Source organism: Pteronotus mesoamericanus, unplaced genomic scaffold (genome assembly GCF_021234165.1).
Source record: "Pteronotus mesoamericanus isolate MK-2021 breed Mesoamerican mustached bat unplaced genomic scaffold, CSHL_Meso_final contig_68, whole genome shotgun sequence".
NCBI classification, from domain to species: domain Eukaryota; kingdom Metazoa; phylum Chordata; class Mammalia; order Chiroptera; family Mormoopidae; genus Pteronotus; species Pteronotus mesoamericanus.
In genome coordinates this window covers 913,384-941,313 of record NW_026555234.1, presented here as the reverse complement: position 1 = coordinate 941,313, position 27,930 = coordinate 913,384, and the positions used below count along the sequence as shown (strand labels likewise).

At 50.3% G+C, this 27,930-nt stretch overlaps 1 protein-coding gene across 1 annotated transcript in view; it reads left to right on the top strand.

Annotated features, from left to right (window-relative positions):
- Positions 1-27,930, top strand: part of POLN (DNA polymerase nu) — an 84,258-nt gene that overhangs the window by 4,374 nt on the left and 51,954 nt on the right. The window contains exons 2-9 of the mRNA XM_054581856.1: positions 5,783-5,862; positions 8,666-9,160; positions 11,208-11,404; positions 16,862-16,974; positions 19,664-19,821; positions 22,055-22,123; positions 23,321-23,381; positions 24,021-24,085. Of these exons, the coding sequence (XP_054437831.1) occupies positions 5,783-5,862; positions 8,666-9,160; positions 11,208-11,404; positions 16,862-16,974; positions 19,664-19,821; positions 22,055-22,123; positions 23,321-23,381; positions 24,021-24,085 (1,238 nt within the window). The remainder of the gene's footprint in view (positions 1-5,782; positions 5,863-8,665; positions 9,161-11,207; positions 11,405-16,861; positions 16,975-19,663; positions 19,822-22,054; positions 22,124-23,320; positions 23,382-24,020; positions 24,086-27,930) is intronic.

The window sequence follows — 27,930 nt, the reverse complement described above, 5'->3', positions numbered from 1 at the left end:
TTCAAACATGAGTGGCAGCAGTGCAGTTAAAACTCTCACTAGGGGTGCTTGGTGTGTACCCGTGGAAACTTGCCTGGGCTGCTGGGACAGTAGTGCATAGAAGACTGTGTAACAGGTGTGGAGTGAGGTCCAGAACTTCAGGTGTTCGGGCTAGGCGTCTCCTTGAATCAGAGAAGCCCCCCAACCCCCGGAATATAGTGGGGAAAAAAGTCCCAAAGCCTCCACGACCTGGCTGGGGGAAGGGGAAGCAGAGCAGGCCCTTTGAGAGTTACTTTGCGTATCTGAAGAATTTGGCAGGTGTTTTAGTACTGTTAAGTAGCTGCACAGGTGCGCTGCAGCAGGGAGATGGACGTGGCTTGCTGTGCCTGCAGAGAGGCTTGGAGGCGGCTCCTGCTTCACGGGACCACGCTTACCCGAACTGACTAAGGCTGCCGGCTGCCGAGAAAGGCGGAAGAGGCGAGGCTGCTGGCAGGTGTGACCCAGTGTGGGCGGATTCGGAAAGGGTTATGGAGGAAGATCTGGGCCAGGATTTAAACCCAGGTGCAGGGGCAGTCGGCCTTGCTCTTCGCCCAGTGGGAGCTCTGGGTCAGGAGGGAAAGAGAGTAAGAGCCACAAGAGGCTCTCGCTCTTGCTCTTAGGACTGCGAAGCTTGGGAAAGAGAAGACTCTTGACCATCCAGCAGCAATGCCGCCTTGGCCACGTGGCTTGAAAGGATGCAGAAGGACCCCCACCGGCCCACCACGAGGATGCAGTTTTGGATCAAGGGTAGGAGCTTAGCTAGTGGGGGCACAGAAGACTGGAAGAAGCTGACCAGCGGATGGGAATCTGCCCAGCTAAGCCACGGACTCCAATTTCTTTTCCTGAGAGATGGTACCTCTGATTGGCCTGGTTTGGCAAGGGGGGAGCAGGACTGTGTGTGTGGGGGGGTTCTGAAGGGTGTGGATTTAATGGCAGAATTCTGCTATTATTCTAAACCTGTATAACTTTTGAATAAATAGTCCCTTTCCCTTTCAGAAGACTGGCATTGCGAGTCATGGTCCTTATTTGGTGGTGGTTCTTCTCCAGGCAATAGAACCCATTGGTTCAGTTACAAATGGAATTGGTGGCTGCAGCTGGGAAGAAGAGATCCTTTGGAAAAAGAGACCGAGGGTGATTACTTAGCAATTAAAGGCTAAGTATGAGAGCCTGAGGGCTTCTCTGGTAGCCCCAATAGAGACTCCCTGCAGCCGCAGGCCAGCGCTTGGTCCTAAGGCTTGTCGAACTCTGAAGGGTGGGATTCTTGCTTGGCCCGGGCCTTGGTCGGGAAGAGGGACCAAACCCTGAGCTGTGGTTTGGTGCGTGCAGATTTTGAGTCTCAGATAACTGGCACCTGCGAAAGTGGCTGCTCCTCTGTTAAAGGCTAGTGCCCAACCCTGCTCGCAAGAGGCCTCTGACTTAAAAAAGAGTACTTGCTCCCTCAGAAACTGCTGCTTCTCCCTTCTGGCCATGAAGTCAATGTAAGCTGCCCAAGGGGACCTGGGCCTGTTGAAGGGCGGTTATGAGTGTGTGGGTCAGTCAGGGAACAGAGGCTGTGTAGTAGTTTGCACAGGGAACATTTAAAGCATTTTAACTAGTACTGGGATTAGCTACCAAGGAGCACAGAGGAGTCTAAAGATGATGGTAATAGCAGACACAGGGAGCAGCTGCCTCAGGTGGAGTGCTGAAGGAAGGAACAAAATTAGACTTGGCCAGTGGATGTCCACCCGCCTCTGTCACCTGCTCTCCCGGTCCTGGCACTTTGGGCTCTTTAATGGAGTAGCCGCGGGCAGGGTGGAGGCTGCATGGGCCTAACAGCATGATGCTCCCACTAACCAGGGCTGATCTGGCTACCGCATTGCTGAATGTCCAACCTTCCTCCCAACACAGACCAAATGCTGAGTCCCTGGTGGTACCACCCTGTGAGGCAAGCAGTCAGGCACTTACTGGCAAGTTGACAGCACTGAGCCCCATGTGTCCCTAGGGGTGCAGAGACGGATCTTGATGGGCACGGACACGTGTTCCAGGTGTGTTTTGCTGGGCCTCCATGAGCCATTACCAGGGCTCACAGAACGTTTGGTCCGCTGACTCAGAATCCCACGTAGCATCGCGTTAGGCATGGGGACCCACTTTACAGCAGAGGAACTGCAGTGGGTGCGTGATTGTGTGACCTCTGTGCCCCCTCGCAGCCATGCACCCATAAACACCAGCCGGAGGGGGAGGTGGAGTGGCCTGCGGCAGGGGCAGCTCAGTGCCAGCCTGAGGAGGACGCCCGGCAGTGATGGAGCAGGACCCTCCAGGGTGCGGTGTACGCTGTGCATCAGTGACCGCGGCAGGGCGGTGTCCCCTGGTTGTGTAATTACAGGATCTGGGCACCATAAGGTGGAAGCGGGAACGGCCGTGCTTACCTGGGTCCTGCACTCTGGGTCCTGCAGGTGGCCCCCTCTCCCAGAGGGGCAGCCCCCTGGGGCACGGGAAGACAGCACCATTCAGTTCCGAGCTCTGGCTGTCCGGTCAGTTCAGCTTCCTTATGTGAGGAGACGGGCAGGCAGGGCCTGTCATCTCCGTCCTGCCCCAGTGAGCCTCCCGGTCGTCCTAGGGTAGGGCTGCTGTTGCTCAACAGGGGCAGGAAAGCATATACTTGGCACCAAGGTGTGTAACTGGTTGACTCTTGGTACCCTGCCCAAATTTCACAGCACACACATCAGCCATGGCCAGGTCACAGCCACACATCAGCCATGGTCACCAGGAGTGGTGACCAGGGACCGGCTTCTCTCAGGGATGAGGGTTTGGTCGCTCCCTCAGTCAGCTACCTAGACCAGCCAGCGGTGCTTAACCGGGGTGAGGGGACCTTAGGTGGGTCGTAGAGTAGGAAGACAAATATCATTTGCAACTTTGAGACCAGCTGCAGTGCCATTACTGTTGCTTTTAAAGGTTTCCTCCAGGCAAACCACCAGAGTCCTGAAGCAGCTGCTCCAGAACACATTGGAAGCAGGTGGCTGTGAGCAGCAGGTAGTGAGCTGCAGTGCGGGACTGCAGTGAGTGCCTGCTGCCCAGCCCCCCAACCCGCCTCCCTGTAAGAGGGAAACCAAACCATTCATCGCCCCAGGGGCTGGGAGCCTTGCTGGTGAGCTGCTCACCTTGACGTTGACGCCTCCTGGGTGCCTCCACTGCAAAGAGCTGCTCAGCCCAAGGGCACACTGCCTTCCTAGAAGCAACCAGTCCAGTGACTGGTGGGTGCTGGGTATACATGCCCGGCTCCCTAGCCCAATGGGACAGCTTTGCAGAGCCATGTCAGCTGCAGAACGAGCCTTTGTAGTGACTGCATCATGGCCCGGTCCTCCTTCCTTTACTTGCCTGCAGAAGTTGATCCTGAGAGTGCTGCCCAGTGACAGTTCTGAACACAAACCTGCATTTCCTAGATGGCGCCCGGGGCAAGAACTGTGCCGTTGTACGTGCACAACACACTCGTGTGCACAAATGAGGGGATTTGGTCACTGATTTAAAAAATGGGATCGTATTTTTACAGATTCCGCATCTTGAAGTCAACTGATACAGCTCTAAGTCATTCTTTTCAATGGCTACATGCTTTGCAGTGTGGACATTACGTGATTTATTCATCGCCTTCCCTCTTGACTGGCGTATGCTTTGTTTTTAGTCCTTTGCGATAAAGCAATACTGCCATAAACATTTGATTTAAACCTATTTACTGTTGCATATATTTCTATGAAACAGATAACCGGAGTGAGGTTGTTTGGTTAGATGATTTATGTATTTGAAATCTGTTCGTTTTTATGGAGGTTACATGCACACACAGAGCACATATATCCAAAGTTATAGCTCAAAATCCCACAAACTGAACATACTGTAACCCTCACCCAGACCAAGAAGCAGAACGTTTGAGGCACCTAAGAGGCCCAACTGTGCTCCCCTTGGATCAGCCCATTTCTCCCCAACTCCCAAAGGTGAGGCGTGTATTTTTAATTTTAGTAAGCGTTAACAGTTTGCTTTCCATAAAGATTCTAACTACAACAGGTCCTCAAATAATGTCATTCTGCTGTCACTTGGATGAAGTGCCATAGGAACTTAACTCTTCCCTATAGCAATTAGGCCAGGGCACAGCTGAATTTGTTACACAGTCTCAAGCCCCAGAACCTGTTGACGATGTTAAGTGAGGACTCACTGTCTCCACAGTTCTGCCAGGAATGCATGAAACTGCCTGTTCCCATCCATCTCCACTTACATTTAATTTTCACTTCCCTGACTGCTAGTGAGTTTGAACATTATACCATGTTTATTTGCTTTTTGGATTTCCTATTTTGTGTATTGCCTCTTCCTATGTTTTGCTCATTTTTCTATGCGTTGTCTTTTTTTTTTTTTTTAACATGTAAGATGTCGTAGAATATAGGTATTAGCCTATGGTCATTTTTGTCTCTCGTAATTTTCCTAATGTACTATTTTCTTTTAGAAGTGGTGGTAGTTGTATTATCCCTATTTCTTAATTGAAACACCATCTTTGTTATATTAAAGTCTCATAAGTCTCAGGGTCAGTTTCTGGATTGTCTCTTCTGACCTAGAGATCTTTTCTTCTAGTCCTATGCAAATACTACATGGATTTGATTACAGTGGCTTTGTAGCATATTCTGATAATCTGGCAAGACAAGTCTTTTACTTTTTTAAACTTACTCTTTTCAGATATTTAAAATTTCATATGTATTTTGAAAAATTCTTTTTCACTTAATAGAGTCTGTATGGTCTCTAATTGGAACTGCATTAAGTCTATGGAAGAATTAAACATATTGTGTATATCCCAACGCTGTGTCTTTCCATATGTATAGATCTTGTTCCATGCCATTTTGTAAGATTTTAAGTTTTAATCATCTAGTGCCTTGGCCCTTTCTTGTTGAATTTATCCTAAGGATAATTTTTTCTGTCAGTGAAAACCTCCCTGAGTTTGCATTTCTTGGTGTTATCGTGGCTGCAGAGGGAAGGCGCGTCACTGTGGTCAGGCATGGTGATTATGAGTGCCGACTCCAGGGATGTATTGCTTGGGCCTGAATCCGCATTCCATCACTTTCTTTCAGCCACTGCTTATTAAAATGAAAGTAAAATTTAGCTCTGGCTGGTGTGGCTCAGTGGATTGAGCGCTGGCTTGTGAACCAAAAGGTCGCTGATTCGATTCCCTGTTGGGATGTGTGCCTGGGTTGTGCGTGCCTGGGTTGCTGGCCAGGTCCTCAGTAAGGGCTGTGTGAGAGGCAAAAATGCATTGATGTGTGTCTCTACCCCTCTTTCTCCCTTCCCCTCTCTCTAAAAAAAACAAAAAAACAAAACAAAATCTAAAAAAAAAAATCTTAAAAATAAAATGAAAGCAAAATTTAAATCAGGAGTTTGTATTGGTATTTTACTGAATCTCTTAATTGTTCCATTGCAGTATTATTCAGTCTAAGAATTTCCCCAAACCTTTAATATTTACAAGGTTTCTTACCAGCGTTTTCAGAATCAAGTATGCAAATATAAATACCAGGTAGTAACCTTTAATGAACATTTCATGATTACGTAGCTCTGCCTCCAGTTAATTTGAAGATACTTTACATAAGTGTTTGTTACAATGGTACTAGGCATCTCGGTCATGAATGACATTGCTTTAAGTAAGTAAATAATGGGTAAGTAGCATGATTGTAGAAGCTATCTTCAGTGTTTACTAATTGTATGACTTAGAGTTCAATGTTTCTTTAGTGCCTCATGTTCCTTTTTTGTGTTTTAAAAGCTGCGGAAGTGATGAGCAAGTCCAGGGTTGAGTTTTCAGGGCTGCTTGAAGATGGGAACAACCAAGCACTGGGAAAAAAGGTAAATGCTTGGAGACATGAATAATTCTAAACAGATAACAACCCTCATTCATTCAACAAAGATTCATTCAGTGTCTACTGTATGTCAGGCACTGTGGCTATGGTGGTTAAAAAGAGGGGGAGCTATTTTTCTCCAGCGGCTGTTGGTTTAATTCACGTGAGAGGAGAGGGAGACAGAGAAGTACAGAAGGTCCCCACCACACGGCGTGAGGCGTGCTATGTGCTGCGTGCGTGACGGAAGTCAGTCTAAGGGCTCTGGGAGCTGTAGGAGGGACATCTCACCCAGGCCCTGTGCTGCTTCAGTTTGCTTTCTCTGGTGGACAGGGAGAGGAGTCTGGGACATCTTTCTTTTAATGATGAAAATTATACCTGCGTGGGGGTCTAAAGGATAATTAGGAGATGGTTACCCTTTAGAGAGTGGAGTTTGGGACATTTGAATAGTGGAAGTAAAGAGACGTTTAGAAAAGAAGGGGTATAAAATTCACAACAGGGGAGTTGCATGGTTTAGGCTTGGGGGGAGAGGTAGATGAGGTCACATCACCAAAGGCCTTGTATGAGGGGGACCCTCCAAAAAACTGTAATTATCTTCTGGAGGGCAGGCCCCTTGTACTACAAGTTTCTCCCCACTAGGTGAGCGTTCCAGGAACCCATCTGTATGAGTGAACCAACTGGCGTTGTTGTGAGAGGCTACGTTTGGCTTCAGCGAATTTTTTATTTTGAAGACTCTCACCACGTTCGTCCATTCCATGATAGGTGATTGAGGCGCGCACCTGCCCCCACTGCGCTGGGTGTTCAGCAGCTGTTGACCAAACGTGGCATGGCCCCTGTGCCCCACCCTCCCTCTTTGCCTGATCTTGCCCTGAGCAACTCCTCTTTTGTGTCCCTGGATGAAAAAAGACCCCAAAGGGAAACGTTTTGCCGATGTGGAATAGGTGAAACGAAAATTGGCAGAAGTACTAAGAGGTATCAAAGTCAGTGCATTCAAACACTGTTTTGAGCACTGGAAAAACGTCTCGATAGGTGCATTGCATTAAATGGAGGGCATCTTTGGCAGAAAGGACTACGCAGCAGCCCAGAGTGAGCGACTGGAAGCGCTCCCTCCTTGGGGTCCAGACGGTGCTTCCTGAGCCCTGAGGCAGAGGCCCTTTCGCTTCCTTCCTCCCGAAGGAATTTTGAGAGGACGTGTGTCTTCTGACATTTTTAAGTTGACATTTAAAGGGTTCATCACAAATTTAAATGTTTCATAGGACATAGTTCTGGTATTGATAACATTGACATTTTAAAAACTGCTGTGTCATCATCTAGGATATAGCCGCTACAACCTAAATATGCACTGTACTCTGGTAACTTGATATCCATAATCACCCCTTTAGAAAATACGCCAGCCAGACATTCTCCAACAATCTGAGCTTTTATATTTTCCTTTTCTCCATGAACTCCTTTTCTTCTGCACACCTCCACAGAATTTTTAATGTAATAGAGTTTCATGCTTAAAAGTCTTTTCTTGAACCATAATATTTCTCTGCAATAAAATGAGTATAAATTAAAATGTTCTATGACCCTATGACCAAGGGTTAAAACATTTTCTTTCAAAATTATTTGAAAGTACGATTAGTATACAGTTGTTCAAAACATCATAAGTGGCCCTGACTGTGTGGCCAGTGGGTTGGGCGTCATACCACAAACCGAAAGGTCAGTGGTTCAATTCCCCATCAGGGCACGTGCCTGGATTGCAGGCCAGGTCCCCAGTTGGGGGCATGCAAGAGGCAACCAGTCAATGTTTCTCTCACACATTGATGTTTAGCTCCCCCTGTTACCCTCTTAATTCCTTTCTTTCCCCTCTGTCTAAAAATAAATAAAATCTTTTTAAAAACTCCACCATAAGTGTATCATAAAATCTGAAAAATAAACATGAAAGAGATCATTTTATGGTGAATTAACCCTATCATGAAGTGGATAGGCATGATCTCCCCCCTTAGTTAGTCTGTGATTCTGTGAGTGAATATTGCATATTGCTAGACTGAGACAGAAAGTGGATTGCTGCTGAGCCATATTTTCAAAAAGTTTTAGCCTTTCGGGCAGTGCCAACCTCCCTGCGATAGCATGCCTCTTGCTAAGGGTCTCCATCCCTCTCCAGAAGGGGAGAAGAGGAACTGGGCCTGGTGCAGGGCCCCAGATCCTCCTTCATGGACGTGAAATGCACAGGAAGCTGTAAATCGCCACCGTCTGTAGCCCTGCACAGATGGCGGTCTTGTGTACCGGCTGCTCCGCTGTCCTCTGTCGCCTCTGCAGGGCGAACAGCAAAGCTGACTGAAGGGTGCTCGTTCAGAAGGCAGCAGCACTCAAAGCACCTGGATTAAGATGCGTGCGGAGCCATCCCAGAGAACACATTTTGGATACAAAAAATAATTTAGTAGGTAGATTAACGTATTAATAGTTGTGGCGATTTCATTTTCTCTCTAAGTGGCCTTTACTTGGAAGTTGTAAATTATTAACCTCGGTCTCCTGCCCGTCTGCCACCGACTCCTGTCCACAGCATCTCTGGTTACTCGCAGATTCCAGCACGAGGTGTGGCTGCGGACTTGGGCACCTGCCTGGCCCAGCCTGCGATTCACACAGGCGCTCCTGCCTGGGCTGAAAAAGTGACGGCTCTCGAAGACCCTGTACAGCCTCGGGAAGCTGGGTCCGGATAACACGAAGCTGGGTTCTCCTTTACTTGAGATGACTTTCCAAAATTACTTTGGTTTATAGATCTCTGTGTTGTGAGTCCATCTGCTCATAAAATATTTTCTGTTTTTCTACAGGATCTTAATTCTTTCACAAGCCAGGCATCAAGTGCTTCCATCAGACTCTGTCCTCGGTCCTCCACTCTCACAGTCACAGAGCAGCTGCCTACTGGCCAAAAGCAGAGCACAGGCTCCCTGGCTCCTCCCAGTTGTCCGATTCCACAGCGTAACCAAGAGGCTTCCGTTCTACAGAAAGTGGAACATAAAAGAAGACATTTCCTTAAAAAATATATAAATAATGAAAATAAAGAAAGCAGGCACCTTAAGAGAAAACGTATTACCTGTAATAATTCACCAGAGGAAACCAGTAAACATGAGGCATTGGAAGATGCTGGCCAGGCGGAAGCCTCCCTAAATTCTGGGGACCCAAGAACATTCGGAAGCCGTTTTTGTGATACCAGGTATTTGGATGATTTAGAGAAAAGCCAGCTGATTGAAATGCTCAAGCAGGCGGTGACCGTGGTGGTAACTCTGATGTATAAGGATGGTTCAACCCAGCTAAGAGCTCACCAGGTAAGTAAACAGTGTGGTTTTTGTTTGTTTTTGTTTTTCTAGCACCACAAAAGAAACCCATTTTCTTAGCGTCTGATTTTGATGGGAGAGCTGGAAATAAGATTTTAAGCCTTCCCTTCTCCTCCAGTGGTAAGATACTGATAATGCATAGTTCACAATCTGTTTTTAAGAAAGTGCCAAAATATTTTCCAGAGTGGTTGTGTCATTGTACATTCCACCAGCAAGGTACAAGAGTTCCAAAGTCACCACCTCCTTGCCAATTCTTGTTGTCTTTTTTATTTTGGCCATTTCAGCATGTGTGACATGATATTTCAGTGTTGTTTTAAATTGCATTTCCTTAATAAATGATGGCATTGAGCATCTTCTTATGTGCTTGTTGGCCATTTGTGTATCTTCTTTAGTAAAATGTCTGCTCAGATCTTTCACTCACTTTTAAATTGGGTTATTTGTGTTTTATGTTGGATCTGTAAGAGTTCTTTATAAATTCAGGTACGAGTCTGTTGTCAGGTACATGATTTGCAGTTCTCCAGATCTGTGGCTTGTGTTTCAATTTCTTGATAGTGTCTTTTGAAGCACAAATTTTAAAAAAATTTAATGAACTCCACCAATTTTTTAAATTTTATTGCCTGTGCTTTTGTTGCTATGTATAAGAATGCCTTGCTATCCCATGATGATTTACTCCTGTTTTCTCCAAAGAGTTTGTAGTTTTAGCTCTTACATTTAAATCTGTGATCGATTTTGAGTTAATTTTTGTGTATGGTGTGAGACAGACACAAATCCACCCTTTTGCATGTGGATTTTAGTTTTCCAAACACTATTGGTTGAAAAGACTCTTCTTTCCCCATTGAATTTTCTTGATAGCTTTTATTGAAAATTAACTGCCTGTAAATGTAAGCGTTTATTTATGGACATTCAGTTCTTCCCGTCAATCTAATTGCATATCCTATGCCAGTCCTGCACTGTCCCAAGTATTTCAGTTTTGCAGTACATTTTAAAATCAGGAAGTACAAGTCATCCTATTTCGTTTGTCTTTTTCAAGGTTGTATAGGTTATTCTGGCTCCTTTGCATTTCCAAATAAATTTTAGGATCAGTTTGTCAATTTCTGCAAACATCCACATGGTTTTTTGATATAGACCATGTTGAATCCATAGATTAATTTTGGGAGTTTTGCTATCTTAAGAGGACCAAGTTTTCTGATCCATGAATGGGGATGTCCTTTCACCTATTTAAAATTCCAATTTCTTTTAACAATGTTTTGTAGTTTTCAGTGTTGTATACAAATCTTGCTTTATCTTTATTTTTTTAAGGGCATTTTTGTTGGCTAAAGAATTATAAGATGATAGGTTTGTTTTTTTTCTTTCAGTGACTAAAAGATGTTACTCCACTGACTTCTAACTTGCTTTGTTTCTAAGTAATGTGATTCCCCTTCCAGCTTCTTCTTCTCCCTTAGCAGTCCTTGAGCATGGTGTTTCCTTCAGTTAATATTTTGGTCTTCTCTGATTTCTTTCACCAATATTTTGTAGTTTTTAGCATACACATCCTGTCCCTATTCTGTTGAGTTCTAAGTCTTTCATTTTTTGGAGTAGTTATTAACAACAGTAATTTTTTTTAAAACAAGTTTATTTTTACATGTTTATTGCTAGCATGTAGGAATGTAATTGGGTTTAGTGTTTTGATCTTGTATCCTGCAACCTTGCTATTTTTCTGTAGACTCCTTCGGGTTTTCTATGCAGACATTTGTGTTATCTGTGAATGAAACACTGTAGTTCTTCCTTTCTGATTTACCTGCCTTTTATTTTATTTTATTTTTTTCTGTTACATTACACTGGCTAAGACTTGTATTATGATGTTGAATAAGAAGGAGAATAGATTTGCAGAATAAGATCATTGGCTTGGTTTTTGGCCTTGTCATTAAAGAGCTGTTCATTTACACATTTAATTTTAGGCCTTTTATGTCTTCTTAATTATAAAACATGGCATATCTTTCTTGAATAAACATACTGTCTATGTTTGCCATTGAAACTTTATTTCACTGTGTGTTCACAGGCTCTGGTTCCCTCTGTTAAAGGAGTTGTCATGTTACTGCAGAGCCACGCGGGAGGGGGTCGTGGTCCTCCCAGTGCCTCGGCCTCTGGCCCGGTTCTGGAGGAAGGCTTCTCACCCCGGGACTGGTACATCTACGTAAAAACAGAGTGCTCTTCTGTTCGGGACCAGGAACAAGAGGCACACAATCAGTTTGCCAGGTAAGACATTTTGACTCATTACCTTAAATCTACTTACATGCCTAGTTTATCCCAATTTAAAGTTTCCCAAGGTTTGGTTTTCATTACTTAAACTTTTAGAAATTTCGTATGGGCACATGACAGGAGCCTCTAGACACTGGTCCTCTCTCCCTTAGTTCCTCTGGTGACCAGCTCCAGTGTTTGCATCACCATCTCAGCGAGAAACAGGTGGGAAAGACTCCCCCTCCAGGCCTGGGCATTCATGTCACGCCGGAGGCCCAGGTGGTGGTCCTTATCACACTGGGTTACTCAGGGACAGTGTTGGAAAATGAGAGTCTCCCTGCCTTCACACAGTAGACTGTCTTCCGTGCCACCAAGCTTCATTCTGTGACAACAGGTGAGACAGGTCTCACGCAGACCTGCCCTCCTGAGTAGCATCTCAGAATTTGAGCCCAGGCAGGGTGCCTGTCGTCCCTATGGCTTGCTTGTGAGAGGCCCGTTTGTGGGGCGGAGTCTGTGCCCCTCACTGTCAGCCTGCCCGGGGCTTCCGCCTTGGCTGAGGACACCCACTTCCTGTGTGCCTGCCCCAGAGTGCAGGCTCAGTGCCCTGTGAGGAGCCCAAGGAGGCTCGGGGAGAAGGTGGGCCTGGCCCTGTCCCTTCCACTAGCACCATGTCCCTGGGCCCTGGGTCGGGGTTAGGTCCCTGCGTGCGGCTCCCGGCCTGTGGAGAGTGCCGCTCTCTGCGGGGGGCGTCTGCGGCCCTCACCGCAGCCTGTGTTACCCGGAGGGAGCCTCCCAGACACGTCCCCCACAGAGGCCTCCATGCCGCTGCACCAGCCCCTCTGGTGCTTACTGTGATCACAGAGCCTGCTTCAGCGAGCACCCCCGGGCGGCTCTAAGGAACAACATTCATTATTTATAGGTTCTGGGGGGCGCACGGCATGCCCTAGGGCCGCCCAGCGAGGCTGGTGTGTGTCGGGGGAGAGAGATGGAGGGATGCCCAGGGTTTTAGGGGTTTGCCCTTTATTGGCAAATTTAAAGCCTATGAGTTTTTAAATCAGGGAGTCAGGGCCTGGGAAGGGAAAAGGGGGCTGCTCAAGGACCCCAGCTTTCTGAGCAAGGAGCCTCCCAGGCAGGCAGCGAGGCCCCCTGTGGCTGCTTCGCTGGTAGCGTGTCATTGGCTGGCAGCACGTCTGAGCAAGGGGTGGCTTTGGGAATGGGTGCCTTGGCTATCAGAAGCTTAATGTCAGGCATGTGCACTGCGGCGCTTTTTGGTGAGAACGGGACAAGGACAACCACAGCGCTCTGCTCCCGAGAGACAAATAGCCTTTTATATAATTTTGGAAGAGCGGTCAGCCAGGTCTGCGCTGTGGAAGACCGCCCTGTGTTTGCACGGCCTTTTCTGAGTTCCGGATTTACATGTCCTCCTCGACACTCTCCGTTTGGACGCCTGATAGTCACCTCGGCCTTCCCATGTGCAGAAACGACCTCCTGTCTCCCCTGGAACCTGCCCCCTGCCGTCGCCGTCCTTCTAGCTCATGGCAGCACTAGCCTTCCGTGGGCTCAGGCCCAAACCTGGTGGTGTCTTCAATGTCTGTCTTTTTCCAAACACTGCATCCAAACTCCGTGAATCCCATTGGCTCTGCCTTCAAAATAGAGCCTTAGGCTCTGACCCCTCTGACCTCTGCTGCTGCCACTCGGGCCACGCTGCCACGCTGTGCCTCCTGACCAAGTCCCAGCCGGGGCCCCCAGGCCGGCCCCGGCCCGCCCCCGCCCCCGCGGTCTGTTTCTGGCGCAGCGCTCGGAGAGCCCTGCGCAAACGTAAACCTGGTCACACTGCTCCCCCGCTCGCAGCCCACAGCTCCCGCTTTGCTCTGAAGGCAAGCCAGGTCCCCACTGAGCCCTGCACGGCTGCGTGCCAGCCCCTCCGCTGTCTTGGACCGCGTCCCCGGTCCCTGCTGTCCCTGTACCCTGGCCTCAGCGCTGTTCCCAAACGCGGGCAGCCCCTGCCACGGCCTCTGCCAGCTCTTCCCGCTCCTGCCGTGTTCTCCCAGGTAGCTGTGCAATTCCCACCCTCTTTCCTTTATGTTTTTTAGACAAAAACAAGTTATGAAAACCCAGACACAGAGGAGTAGCACAGGAACAGAGCGCCATGCCCCACTCACCCAGCCGCCTCATCCCAATGGCAGGAGGGCAGTGGGGCTGCGACGAAGGGGAATCCCACGCGTGTTATGTTATGTCGCGTGTCTCAGGGTGCACCTCTAAAACCTGGGCCCTTTTTTCTTTTACACACAGCCACAGGGTCATTCTCAGATTTCAGTTTGATACCCAGTCCAAATTTAAAGGTACACCTGATTGTTTCAATCAGATGAAAATACCCTTCTACACTTGATGTTTTGGGATCAGGACCCGCAAGGTCCGCACGCGCCATTTCGAAGCCATACTCCTTCCGCCTCTTCCAGTGGTAGTGCCCTCTGACCCCTCACCCACCACGCGGAAGGTGCCCTGTTCTGGACTTTCCTGTTTCCTCACTGTGGCTTCTTTTAACTTGCTCTCCTTTCCTCCCGATTCTCTGTAGACTGGAGTGTAGCTCTAGAGGCTGATGATGCAGGTGCATCTTTTTTCACAAGAACAGCTCCCTGGGCGCTGCGGTACACTTCACACGCCGTGGCAGATGCTGTTGGGCGGCCACGTTTAGTGCACAAAAACGAAGGGTGCTAACTCTGCATTTCGGGCAAGCACGCCAGTTTTTACTGTTCGTGTGTCCCAAGTATTGCCCGGGACACCCTTACACTAAAGGACTACATCTCCAAAAATGTTTCCACTTTTGCAGATACAAATTGTTCACTGTTTTTCTGAGTTTCAGGGTTGACCGGGTGTCCTGTGTTCTGTGTGGCGCCCTTTGGGGAGGCACGGTGTTCTCTCGCCGTCTGTGAGGCCGGCACAGCGCTGTGGGTCAGGTGGTGTCAGTGGGATCCCTCCGCTGAGAACTTCCCCGCCACACTGTCCCTCTGTGGTTCTGTCTGTCAGTGAGGGTCACTGGGGTCGCTTTCTGATTATGGCTTGAACTCCATCATTTCTCCACATGCGTTTGTTTCTGGTTGAATATGGGGCTCTGACGCTTAGGAACACGTTAACTGGTTAGATTGTTTTTGTAGAGAATTTTCCTTCACCCACTAGGCCGGCTGTTCACGTTGTCCTTCAAGCCTCTACTCAGGTGCTGCCCCGTCTCAGGGTCTCCCCTGGCTGCCCTGTGCACACGTGGCCCCCCCGCCCAGCACCACACACCTCCCAAACGCCCTGCTTCGTAGCTCTCCACAATGCATCTGACCTGTTTGCTTTCTTTTTTTAAAAAAAGGTTTTATTCATTCATTTTTAGAGAGAGGGGGAGGGAGGGAGAAAGGGAGGGAGACAAACACCGATTGGTTCCTCTCGCACGCCCCCCGTTGGGGACCTGGATGGAAACCCAGGCCTGTGCCCTGACCTGGAATCGAACCCGCGACCTTTCAGTTCGCAGGACAACCCCCAACCCACTGAGCTGCACCAGCCAGGGTGCTTGTTTGTTCTCATTCACTGTGTAACTACCCCTCATGCTCTCTGAAGGCAGCGATTTTTATGTTTTGTTCATTTTTCTGTTTCTACAGCCAAGAACAATGCCACGGAGAAGCATTGCTTACTAAATATTTAATCAATGTTATTATTCAGTGAATGAGTATTGAGGTTTAATTTTTATAAGTTCCAGGACAATTGTATGAAGGCATTGCCTCAAATACCATACAATCGGAAGTAATAACCCTAATTCTATAATAGCATCTTCGAGATTAAACATGAATTTAAATAAATAATTTTTTGCACAAAACATAATTTAATAACATGTATTAAACACCTGTGCAAGGTCTCTTCACATGCATGCTCTCTCTTCCATGTTAACGTTAACTCTTATGTTAGGGTTTACTAGTTCCATTTTCTAGATGAGGAAACTGAGACTCAGAGGTAGTCAAAGGTCAGTCTTGAGATTTCAAGTCAGGCCTCCATGTTTTAGACTGAGCTCTAGCTTTCTCACGTTCTAGCTGCCTCTTTGTTTTGCCAGTGTGACTCAGTTGGCCTATATTACTGACTTATGGAACACACTGTGCTGTAGCCACTTTGTCTCACAACGTGGTCTTTTAGTTGTTTGTGTTACCAAGATGGAAGCCGGTGAGCTGCCTCTCTTGTCAGTGGAGCTCCTGTAGTTAGCAGACGGCCTTCCAGGGACTTCCGAGTCGCCAGTGTGGGGAGTGGGGGCAGCAGAGCCAGGGCAGCTGTAGACAAGGCAGCCAGCTCAGCTGCTCGGAAGCGCTCGGCCCGCCCCCCTCTCCCCGCAGGCCCCTCCCAAGCCCTGCGGAGCCAGACCAAAGCTGTGCAGTAGGCACTTTTCCCCTCCGCCCCCCCCGGCCCCCCTCTTCAGGAGAGGCCAAGGAGCAATGCGAAGAAAATACAAAAGCCTAGAAATGTCTGTGAAGCAGGCCAAGCAAAACGTAACTGTACGCTGACACAGCATGCAGAGCTGACTGAGCGCCCGGTTTCTGTCTTCCCCAGCCGCTTCGCAGACCCTCATCAGGTACCGACACGCAGGTACTGAGAGGGAAGGTGTGTTGTGTGGGCCCAGCACAGCGGGACTGGGTCTCAGCCTCAGCTTTGCCGCCTGCCAGCGGTGCAGCGTTGGGCAGGTGGCTTGCCTGCTCTGGGCCTCGGTCTCCGTAACTGTCCAGCGGGTCCCGTGCCCGCCTCAGGGACTGTGATGGGGTTTCAGTGCAGCGGTCCCTGTGCCGCGTGCCATCTGCCCCTGGAGAGTGGCGGCGCACGTGCACTGACGCGGTCCCGTTTGGGAGCCGTGATGTGGGGAGAGGGAAGTGTCGAGGTGAGCCGCAGGGCGCAGATGTGGACCTGCCGTAGCGGGGTGTGGGCGGGCGTGGAGAAGGCACACAGGACGGGCAGCGCCCCGCGGGGGCCCTGGGCAGCCCCCTGAGAACAGCTCCTGAGCAGTCGGCAGACGTGGGCTCTGGAGTTGGAGGGAGAGTGGCCGAGCCCGGGGCTGGGGGAGGAGAACTCCGTGTGCTCCGAGGGGGAGGGTTTGGAGCGCGTGCTGGGTGCCAGGCCGGAGAGGCTTGTTGGGCAGCTGTCAGGGTCCCAGAGTGTGCTCTGCTCGGGAATCTGGGTCTTTGTTAGTAATGGGGCTTTGCCTGAACTGCCGTGTGACCTTGGGCTCATTACTTAGTCTCTCTGAGTCTCAGCTTCATCATCTGTGAAATGCAAAGAGTGAGTACTCACTACCTCATGGGATTTTTGAGGCAATGTATATAAAGCCCTTAGAAGAAGATTGTCGGCCACTGAGCACCGAGTAAGTGACAGCTGTTAAGTGCAGTAGTACTACTATTTTCCCAGGGTCGAACGTTGTCACTTCATGTCTAAATCAGTGAATTTCTTTTCATCTTCCAGGAACTTGCTGTTTCAAATACTGAAATGTGACTGTCCTGTCGTTTGTTATGATGCTAAGGATTTTGTGAGAACAGTGCTACAGTTTTTGGGTGATGATGGCAGCTGGAAGCACGGTGAGTGACAGCTGATCAGCTGGGACCACAAGAGGCCCAGGACTTGGGTCGAGCACCTGGCGCGGGAACAGAGTTGCGGGGCCGAGCCCAGAATCCGCAGGGCCTGCACCAGCGCGGGTACTCAGTGTCAGAACCGAACTGAGTCGTTGGACCCCCAGCTGGTGCCTACAGAGGACTGGAGAAGGGGGGCGTGGAAGCCCACACACCCGCTGTCAGAGGGGCGCTGAACACAGCCGAGCACCGTCCCCCGATGGTGGCTATCGCCGCCGTGCCCAGCCTTCTTCCTCCACAAGGGCGCGCGTTTCCGTGCCCCTGGTTATTCACAGCAGGTCCCAAGCACCGTGTGATTGAGCTGTAAATATTTCAAGTATGTGAAATACGAGGATTTTGTCTTTAAGATGATACCATCATCGTTATATGCCCCCCAAAATTAGCAGTGATCTTTTAATGTTATTAGATACCCAGTCAGTGTTTGTACAGTACTTCCCAGTAGTCCTTAAGTATTTTTGCGTGGTTGTCTTTGTCCTTTAGTTTGTTTAAATTGAGAGCCATACCTGGGTTAGGTGTGATATATTTCTTAAGTCTCTTCTAATCTGTTTGTTCTCTCCTTCAGTTTTATGTCCTTGCTGTTATGGTCCCATGGTTAATGGGACCAGCTTGCTCGTCCTGTGGAGTTCCCACAGTCGGGACTTGGCGATCACATCCCCTTCTTGCCGATTGACATGCTCCTCTTGCTCCTGTTTCTTGTAAATTGGCAGCTAGATCCGGAGGCTGGCTCAGGTTCCTGCTGGATTGTGGGAGGACAAGGCTGCTGCATGACCTTGACCCTGACCCTGACCCAGACCCTAAGTGGCGCTGTGTCCTGTCAGGAGTTACATCATGTTGTCTGTCTTTTTGGTGATGTTTGAACTCCTATTTCATGTGTTAACGCTGGTCTTTCATATTTAGCACTTATCTAGAATCTGTTTTTAATCTCTTCATTTCTTTTTTATTTAAAAAAAATTCCTCTCTTCTATTTTCTTTTTAAACTAAGGCATTATTTATTACATTTATATGTTTTTGTGTGTTGGCAGTTTTTCCTTCTGAAATATTTTTAGTTCTTAAAATTTTGTTTTATTTCCCTTTCCTGAATTCTTTCATATCTTTGTTCAGTTTTTCTTTTTTTATGTCACCTAATTTCTAAGTATTTCTAATTCTGATTTATTTTTCAAAGATTTTGTTATTTTCCTGCTATATTATGTTTCCTCGCTCATTCAGAGCCGGTTTTGTTGTCACCTCTCTCTCCACCGCCGGCCTCCTCTCCCCGTGCGGCGCCTGCCCTGGCAGGCCTCAGTGTGCGCGTCACAGCTGTTCGGGGCTCAGCCCCAACCATTCCAGCCTGGCCTGGACTTTCAAAAATATACGTTGATAAGAATCCTTAGTTTTGGAATATCAGAGCTTCAAAGAGACAAGCAGAATGAAAGAGCCCCACTGGGCCAGTTAGCGTCACCAGTGTTCCGTAAAGTCACACCCCGCTGGCGGGGGTGGCAGGCAGCCAGCCGACTGCCACTGTGTTTTCTCCCGCACGCTGGCTCTGCCAGCGCGAGAGACCCCCAGACAGCAAACAAAAATCTCGTGACGCTGGCCGCCGTGATACATGTAAATCTCTTAGAGCATAGCTTAAGGCTGCCAGACGATGCCGTGTGCAACGTGATGTGATCTATGTGATCTAAGACTGCAGTTTGTTGGAAGGCAAACTCCTTATTTTTGTACGGCACAATTCAGAATGTTGCAAGAACTTAAAAAGCAATCCCTCAGGGTTCAGATCTACTTCTTAATTTATGAGCTCCCCTGCCTTTTATATCTCCACCTCTGTGTCTAAAGTACCCTGGTATGGAAATGTACCTATTTAGCAAATGTTCTAATTTTGTAACAAGCACCTTCACATGTGTCTCACACATACACACAGTCCTCTTTCCACCAGGTTTTCAGGTGAGAGAACTAGCACTTCGGGTGCCGCGACCTCCCAGGCTCCCAGGCCAGTCCCGCTGGCTCTTTTCACACATCTGGCTGTCTCACAGGACATCCTCGTGGCAGGCAGGGCACATGCCCAACGTGTCCGTGTCCGGTCGTGTCCGGTCCTCACACACCCCGCCCGCCCTCCCTCCCTGAACCCCATGCCGTGGGCTTGGCAGCTCCGAACCATGATGCTTGGGTTCCTGAGCACCCCAGTGCGCTGCTGCAGGGTCCAGGTGGCCTGGGAAGGGTGCCGGAGTCGGGGGCGGGGCATGGGAAGAGGGTTTATATGGACTGTGAAGTGGGAGAGAAAGAGGGGGAGGAGGCGGGGAGTGTGGCTGAGGATTCTGACTTGGACCACAGTTAACATTTTGAGAGACCCAAATTCCGAGTTAGTTTGGAGCCTCCCCCACTTTGGGGTATTTGGGATCAATTCCCATGGAGATTGGCCTTTTGAGACCTGAGTTTATGGAGGCTGCTGGTCAGGGGTTCGAAATTCCTTCATATTGAGAGAACATCTTTTGGAACTTGGCTTTGCATTTGAGGGGATGGTGACACCAGGACCATTAATTGGAGCCTAGAGAACCTTGTGAGATCAGGGGAGAGCACAGCGCCTCCGGACCTGAGCGTTCTCACGTGACCTGGACGAGTGCGCGCTCTCTCTCCCCGCCCCCCACCCCCGCCCCCTCTGCAGTTGCTGGTTTTGTGGGGATAGACCCTCGCATTGCTGCCTGGCTTATCGACCCTCGTGATGCTGCGCCGTCCTTTGAAGAGTTAGTGGCAAAATACTGTGAAAACTCCACCACGGTAAATGTGCACAGCATGTACAGACACTCCTCAAGGAATGCCGTGGTGAGTCCTTTTAAGATAAGATGTTATCAACCTTAACGCGGCCCTAATTTTTCTCTGGAAACCCTACTTCAGAGGCAGCCCAGGAGTAAAAGGATGCTGCTGGTGTTCATTTTCCCTCCTCCCGCACGAGTGCTTCTGCCTGGCATTTCTGGTAGAGGATGGGAGTCAGCTGGGCGATTCCTGGGCCCCCGGGAAGCCGTTACCGGGAAACCGCGTTCTTGGCGAATCCAATGATCGGACTCTGGCAGCAGAGCCGCCTGCTCAGTGAGCAGAGGGCTGCTTGGTTGGCAGTTCTTGGTGCTGGCAATGTGGTGGTGGGTCAGAGGGACTGGACGGAGCCTCTCCGGTCCATGGCCGCCTTCCGGAAGCAAGGGCGCTCGCAGTTTGGGAGCTTGGGCCCTGAGCCCAGCGAGAGGGGGACCCGCTGTCGCCTTGCAGCAGGCACCCGCGTGGGAGCCGCAGGGGCCCAGCCATGCCTGCCATCTCCGGCCCCTCGATGGGGGCTCACAGCGGCAGGTCAAAGCAGGACTCAAAGATCGTGCCGGGCAGCGGGCACTGATGTTGAGGGTGGCATCCAGGGAGCCAGCTGGTGGCGGTGTGAACCTGCCGTGCCCACTGCCCTGAGCTGGGGATGCTGGCTGCCTGCCCTTCTCTTCACACGCTGTCTGCGTCTAATAGAGGCGCGGGGTTGAAAACAGAAGCCTGCTGTCCCTTAGTTTACAAAGGGCATTTGTCTGAGGGGTATGGGGTAGTTCACAGACTGAGGAAAAGCGGAACCAGGCTCTGAGGACCCAGGGAGAAGGAGCCCACAGGCCAGGGCTGGCTGCAAACCACGACCTATTTATCATGTGTCCCTTTTGTCACCGTGCCACATGTTTGTCCCCTGGAGGGGAGGGGCACAAGATGTGCAGTCCTCCCCAGGTTCCAGGCTGCCCCCAAACAGAAGCTGAGATCTGAGTACTGAGAGGAGTTGTCCACCTCAGTGTCACCCGTCCCAGTTTACAGGTGAGAAGACAGAGGCGCAGAGAGGTCAGCGTAACGCGCCCCTACCCCGGGCAAAGTGTGGATCTCTGACCCTGATGCCTGGGTTTCTCCTAGCGTGGCCTGTGAGTGCCGGGGGGTGGCTGCGGGGAGCAGAGCACCCGGTCAGCGGGCCCGCCCTCTCTCTGACTAGTGCGGGGGGACTCGTCCACTTGGCGGCCCCCGCCGCCCCTCGGGTTCCCCCGGGAGCTCCCCGCCAGGCCTCGTCCACACCAGCCTTGCAGGAGCGTCCCGTGTGTTGCACATGCACGTGTCCAGCCACACGTCCGCTGTGGAGGCCTGCACGGCACGCGGTGGAGGTGAAGTGAGCCGCAGTGCGCCGCTCTGAGGGGTGCGGATAGTTCAGGAAGGGGAAAGGGAACTCTGGGTGGAGGGGCAGCGTGGAGGCAGTGGGGAGTCACGGGAGGGCGTGGCCCCTGTGGGGAGCAGCGCGGCCCCACGTGAGGAGAAGGAGGAGGAGACGAGGGACCGGGCTGCCAAGGAGCTCGCTCATGTCCTGGGAGCTCGGGCTGGAGAGCTGTTCTGCATGGGAGCGCCTGGCCACCTCCTTGTGCAGAAGGCTCATGCAGGTGGCAGTGTGGCCGAGAAGTGGACGTGGCTGCGCTCACGGAGCCCCCGCCCAGTTGTTCATGGCGGAACCGAGCCCGGGGCCAACAAGAAAACAAACGCTGCATGTGTGCAGCCGGCCCTGCCCGGTGCGGCCGAGGCCCGAGTCTGGCTGGCCTAGGGTGCGGGGGCTCCGGGCGGAGAGCGGGACGCGGGCCCATGGTGGGGGGCTGCGGCAGGCCCTGCTTGACGTCCAGGTGGGAGGGGACGGTGAGTATGGGGCGTGGCCCCTCTGCTCCTCTCGGAGGGTGGAGGCTGTGGGGGCCCGGAGGCGACGTCCCTGTCCTCCTGTCTCTGCCGTCGTGGAGTCTTCACACTCTGGGCGCTTGGCCTCTTCATGGCTCATTGCCTGGGGAAGGAGCGAAAGCGTGGGCTGGGGAGAACGTGTCAGGCGGCAGGCCGCTGGCATTCGCCCACGAGGAGCTCGTCCCCCAAAAGGGACAGGGGACGCCACAGGTGGGTGCTGTCTGCCGTGGAAAGACGCGTGCGACCTGGTAAACGCTTCTGTGAGTCGTGTCACCTCCTAGGTTGTGACGACCGTTGCTGCCAACTGTGCCTGATTTTAAATTCTTTTGATCTTTTAAAGAACGAGAACGTATGTGCAAACCTGAGGATTCTCTACAGGCTCACGATGGACCTTTGCTCGCGGCTGAAGGCAAGGCATCCCACCCCTCGGGCGCAGGCGCTCTCGCCCACCGGTCCCCGGCCGTGTGTCCCTGCTCCCACGCGCACAGGGGCGGTGCCTGCAGCGTTGCCAGCGCGGAGCGCTGGGGCCAGGTTAACGGTGCCACTCGTAAAGGGGGAGTCCAGACGAGAAGCCCTGAAGTTTTTAGGATGTTTCCTGTGGGTTAACCATTGTAACGTTTTTAAAAGCCTCCAAAGCAGTTGGAACATTTCTTATGCTGCAGTTAACGTGAAAGCTGAGAGTGACCTTAGTGAGTGGTCAAATGGACACAGCACCACCTGGTCTCATTGTGAAGCAGAGGGCATCTGATCCAGAAGAGTTGAAAGAAGGGGCTGTGTATAAGGCAAGGGGCCAGTCTGGGCTGGAGAAGCCTCCAGGCACAGGCGCAGACTAGGAGCTTTCCCATCCTGGGCTTGAAGGGCCAGCCGGTGCCTGGACCTGGGAGAGCAGCTGGCCCTGCGGGGCCTGCTGGTCCGGAGCGGGCGTCAGGGGCTGTGGCCACGGGCAGGGTGCAGCCTGCGGTGCCCCGTGCACAAGTGGAGAGGGAGAGCCCAGGCGGTGCGGGCTGGGGGTGCAGGGCAGAGGAGCAGTCTGCAGGGGCAGGCCGAGGACAGGAGGGCCACAGAGGAGTGGGCGAGGCCACGGGCCCTCAGCCGGCAGCAGGGAACGGAAGAGATGGAAGAAGCAAGAGACGGGGCTCTGAGAAAGAGCACAGGAGGCGGTCTGACAGCGGGATCCCTGCTTCTCCCTCTCAGCGGGCGTGACCCAATGGGACGATCGCCCTCCCCCACGTTCGTCTGTGCAGTTGCTGCAAAATCAGTGAAAATGCTAGCCGTATTGCTAGGAATCCAGTTAACCTATCCTGAAATTGAAGGGGAAGCCTGAAAGTCCACAAATACCTGTATCACACTTACAAATGAGAAAGAGGAAAGAAAATTGGGGTGGGGTGTGCTCCCATTTCTAAACGCCTCTCCTAGGTCTTGGTAAGACTGACACAGTAGGACACTGGCTGGGCCCGGGGCCGGGGGAGGGGAGGCTGTGGGGGAGACCACCCGCCCCTGCCAGCTTTGCCTGAATTCAGCTCACAGACGTAAGAAGGCTGCACAGCAGCTCGCAGGTAGAGATAACCGTTGAAAAGTAACATCAATATTTCTTCCTACAAAACAGGTTTATGGTTTATGGCAACTATTTTGTACTTTGGAGCTTCCTCTGATACCAATTTTGGCAGGTAAGCTACCACAAAGATGACATACAGTCGCTTTCTGGAGAATTCTGTGTGCTGCCGGGAAGGACTGCCGCCCTGTTAATGCATTCGGGGCAGGTAGGGTGTCGCACAGGCACTGAAGGGGGAGCAGGCCCTTCACTTCCCTTTCGGTAACAACAGGGGTCAGACCACGTTGCCCCTGTTGTAGAGGGACCAGCGGCTCTGACATCTCAGTCCCATGGGCCCCTTCCGTATTGCCTGGACCTGGGCGCCCTAGCCAAGGGGCCGCCGCCCTCCTGGCTCCCAGGTTCTAGAGAGCAGAGTGAGGGGGGCAGAGCCCGTCTGGAGGCCGTGCAGGTCAGCAGGTGTCATCCGTCCAGGTGCAACCCCAGAGGAATGTGGCAGGGGTCGTCCTGCCGTGGCCCCTCCGCCCCCTCTGCCCAGGTCCTGCTGGGTGCCGGAGAGCAGAGCCTCGCCCAGCTCCCTCTAGAGGTTGCGGCTGCCAGTACGTGTCCCCATGCCCACTGCCACCGTTGCTGGGCCTGAATACTGGCCCTGAGGGACACATTGCCTCTTCAGGGAGTGCGGCTCGCTCCCCCCGCTGTCTCTCACAGAAGTGAGTCACTGATGCGGCTTTGCTCTGCTCTGGTTTTTACACCACAGTGATGGAAAGCCACAGCATTCGGGTGAACAAGGAAGACTTGGAGAGGACCTCAGCGCTTCTTGGGGTACGTGGTTACAGAGACCCTTTGCTTCGGTAGCGCACTCTGTCCTGACAAGTTGATCCTGTGGCCGGTCCAGGGCGACTTCCCTTTTCTTCCCAGACCCAGCTGACCCGTGTCTCCACCCTGTGAGGCCGGCTGGGCAGCCACGCAGGGAAAGGATTCAAACACGGGTTGCATGTGTTTGCTGTCCTGCGTGGATGTGCGCTGGGCTTCACAGAGCCTCAGTGACCTGCTCACATTAGGTTCTTGCAAGAACATTGTCCCCTGTAGTTTGCTGAGGAGAGTCATGGGTTTCTTGGAGTCTTTAAAAAAGCAAAAACACAGCTAACAGTGAATAAATAAAAAACACAGAGGAACACATAAAGAAGCAGAAAAATATGCATTAAAATGTTCCACTTAAACCCCTAGTAGACCCTTGCCTGCCAGCGCCCCGTCGGAAGTCGCTGCACCGCTGCTTTTCTTCGCAGTCCCTCCTTTTGGTGCCCCAACTGTGCGCTCAGCTTCCTGTAGAGCTGCAGGTTACCAGCTGGGCCTGACAGCTTTCGCTCAGCTGTGCCCTGTGTCGCTTGTGCTGTGGTCCCCATGGCACGACTCTGTCCCACTGTCGATAGGCACCTGGGCTGTTCCAGTCTGCAGTCATCACGAACCGCGCTGCAGCACTGAGCGTGTCTCGGGCTTGAGCACATGCTTCTCAGGGGGGCAAGGCAGGGTGGGGCTGCCGCGGGTGGGGGCGCGGGGATGGGATGCTCAGCCAATGCTTTGCCGGGTCTCGCCTGCCAGCAGTGCACATGGGGTCCTGGCATTGCCCACCCCCACCACCCCCCACCCCAGGCATCAGGCTTTAGAGCAGCCATTTGGCGAGGACAGAATGATGCCGCATCACGTGACCACGCACGTGAGCCCCACGTCTCAACGTGCTGCTTTGTCCCTGGGTCTCCGCACCGTGTTCACGCTGGGGCCGTGCCGTATGGTTTCTGGACTTTGTAGTGAGTTTTGGAATCAGGACGTGTGAGGCCTCCAGTTTTGTTATTCTCTTTCAAGACTTTTGGCTACTCAGTGTGTCTTGAAATTCCATATGAATTTTAGGATGGATTCTTCTATTTCTGAAAAAAAAGTCATTGGATTTTGATAGACAGGGATCGAATTAACTCTGTAGGTCACTTGAGCAATGTTGACGTCTTAGTATATTAAGCCTTCCAGTCCAAACATGAGATGTGTTTCCATTTGTGTGTCTTTTTAAGTTTTAGTGATGTTTTGTAGTGTTTATTGCACAAGTCTTCCAGCTCCTTGGTCAAGTTAGTGCCTAAGTACAGGCACAGCTTGTTTTATTGCTCTTAGCTTTATTGTGCTTTCCAGATACTGCATTTTTTACAAATCCAAGGCTGGTGGTTATCCTGTGTCAGGGAAGTCTGTCCACGTCACTTTTCCAATAGCATTTACTCACTTCCTGTCTTTGTGTCACATTTTAGTAATTCCCACAGCATTTCAAATTTTTCCATCGTGATTCTGTTTTGGTGATCCGTGATCAGCGATCTTTGTTTTGGGATGTAATTGTTTTGGGATGCCAGTCACCAGTCCACGTAAGACAGAGAACTTAGTAAACATGTACTCTGACTGTTGCACCAGCCGGCCATTCCCACGTCCCTGTCCCTGTCCTCAGGCCTCCCCTTTCCCTGGCACACAGCAATATTGAAATTGGGCCAGGTAATAACCTTATGATGGCCCCTACCTGTTCAAGTGAAAGGAAGAGTCTCATGCCTCTCACTTTACGTCCAAAGCTAGAAATGATTGGTTTGGTGAGGAAAGCATGTCAAAAGCCGAGATAGGTTGAAAGCTAGGCTTCTTGCACAAAACAAACAAGTGTGAATGCAAATGAAACATTCGTGAAGGAAATTAAAAGTGCTACTCCAGTGAACACATGAGACAGTTTTAGGGGTCTGGGCAGATCAAACCAGCCTCAAAAAGTGCCAGGTGAACAATCAAGTGCTGATGTAGAAGCTGTAGCAAGTTCTCCAGAAGATCAGCTAAGAGAGTTCATGAAGGCAGCTGCACTGAACAACAGCTTTTCAGCATAGATGAAGCAGACCTCTACTGGAAGAAGATGCCATCCAGGACCCTCATGGCTGGAGAGGAGACATCAGGGCCTGGCTTCAGAGATTCAGGGACAGGCTGACTCTCCTCTGAGGGGCTGATGCAGCTGCTGCTTTAAGCTGAAGCCAGTGCACGCTTACTGTAAGGGATTATGCTAAATTTACTCTGCCTGTGCTCTGTAAATTCAATGACAAAGCCTAGGACACAGGGCAGTCTGGCCTTTTGTCGTCTCTGCCACACTGGAAGAAGAAGAGCTGCCCTGGGCCACACATTAAATACCCTGTGACATGTAGTCACAAAAAAAATCTCCTAATGTTTTAAGCAAATTTAAGATATTGCATTGGGCTGCATTCACAGCTGTCCTGGGCTGCCTGTGGGCTGCAGGCGGCAGGGTGGACCCCCTGGTTGCAGCGTGGGTTACCGAGAATTTTGAGCCCACTGTTGAGACCTGCTCAGAAAAAAGAAAGATTCCTTTCAAAATAGGACTGCTCACCGACAATGCTCCTGGTCACCCAGGAGCTCTGAGTGAGGTGAATATTGTCCTCGTGGCTGCTTGCTCATCCTGCAGCCTGTGGATCAGGGAGCAGTTTCAATGTCCAAGTCTTGCTATTGAAGAAATACATTTCTTTAGGCTACAGCTGCCATAGATAGCGATTCCTCTCTTGGATATGGGCAACGTAAACTGAAAACTTCTCTAGAAGATTTTGTGGCAACAACAATAAACTTCCCAGGAATAATAAATGAGTTTATCACGGTACCAAGATGTAAAGTCAATATACAAAAATCAATTGTATGTCTACATATTGCCAATGAACAATTAGACACTGAAATTAAATAAACAATGCCCTTATAATAGCATCTCAAAACACTAGATATAAACCTGTATGCTGAAAGCTACAAAACACTGATAAAAAAAATCAAAGAAGCCCTGTAAATGAAAAGATATCCCATATTCATGGTTTAGAATACTCAAAATTAATATGCCAATGATCCCCAAATTGATCTATAAATTTAACACAATCCTAGTCAAAATTCCCAGAGTTTTTCATAGCTATCAACAAGGTTTTTCTATTCATTATTGTTGAATAGGGTATTCAAGTCTCCAACTATTGTAGAACTGTCTATTTTTTTCTACAATTCTGTTAGTTTTTCTTCATATATTTGATGGTTTGTCATTTGGAGTGTAAATGTTTATAACTGTTCTATCATTGCACTGCATCAAATATATAATGTCATCCTTTGTCTCTTGTAACCAGTTTTGATTTAGAGCCTGATATTAATGTAGCCACCTTTGCCCTGTAATGGTGACTATTTGCATGGAATATCTTTTTCCATCTTTTCACTTTTAAGCAGTTGGTGTCATTGAATTTAAAGGGAGTCTCTTCTAGACAGCATGTAGTTGGGTCATGTGTTTTTTCCATTCTGCTAATCTATGTCTCTTGATTGAAGACTTTATTCCATTTATATTTAAGTAATTGCTGATAAGGAGGGACTTAGATCTATCATTGTGCTACTTGTTTTCCATAAGCTCTATAGCTTTTTTGTTCCTCATTTCCTGCATTACTGTGTTTTTGGTGTTCAAAATCCTTTTTCATTTCCTTTTGTGTGTATCCTATAGCTGTTTTCTTTGTGGTTGACATCTTTGTGGTGTCAGGGGTGACGTCATAGTGCTACAACACTCCAACTCGAATGTGTGCCAGCCTCACTTCAGTAACGCACAGAAGTGCTGTCCCTTGGCAGCTCTGCCCCACCCCTTT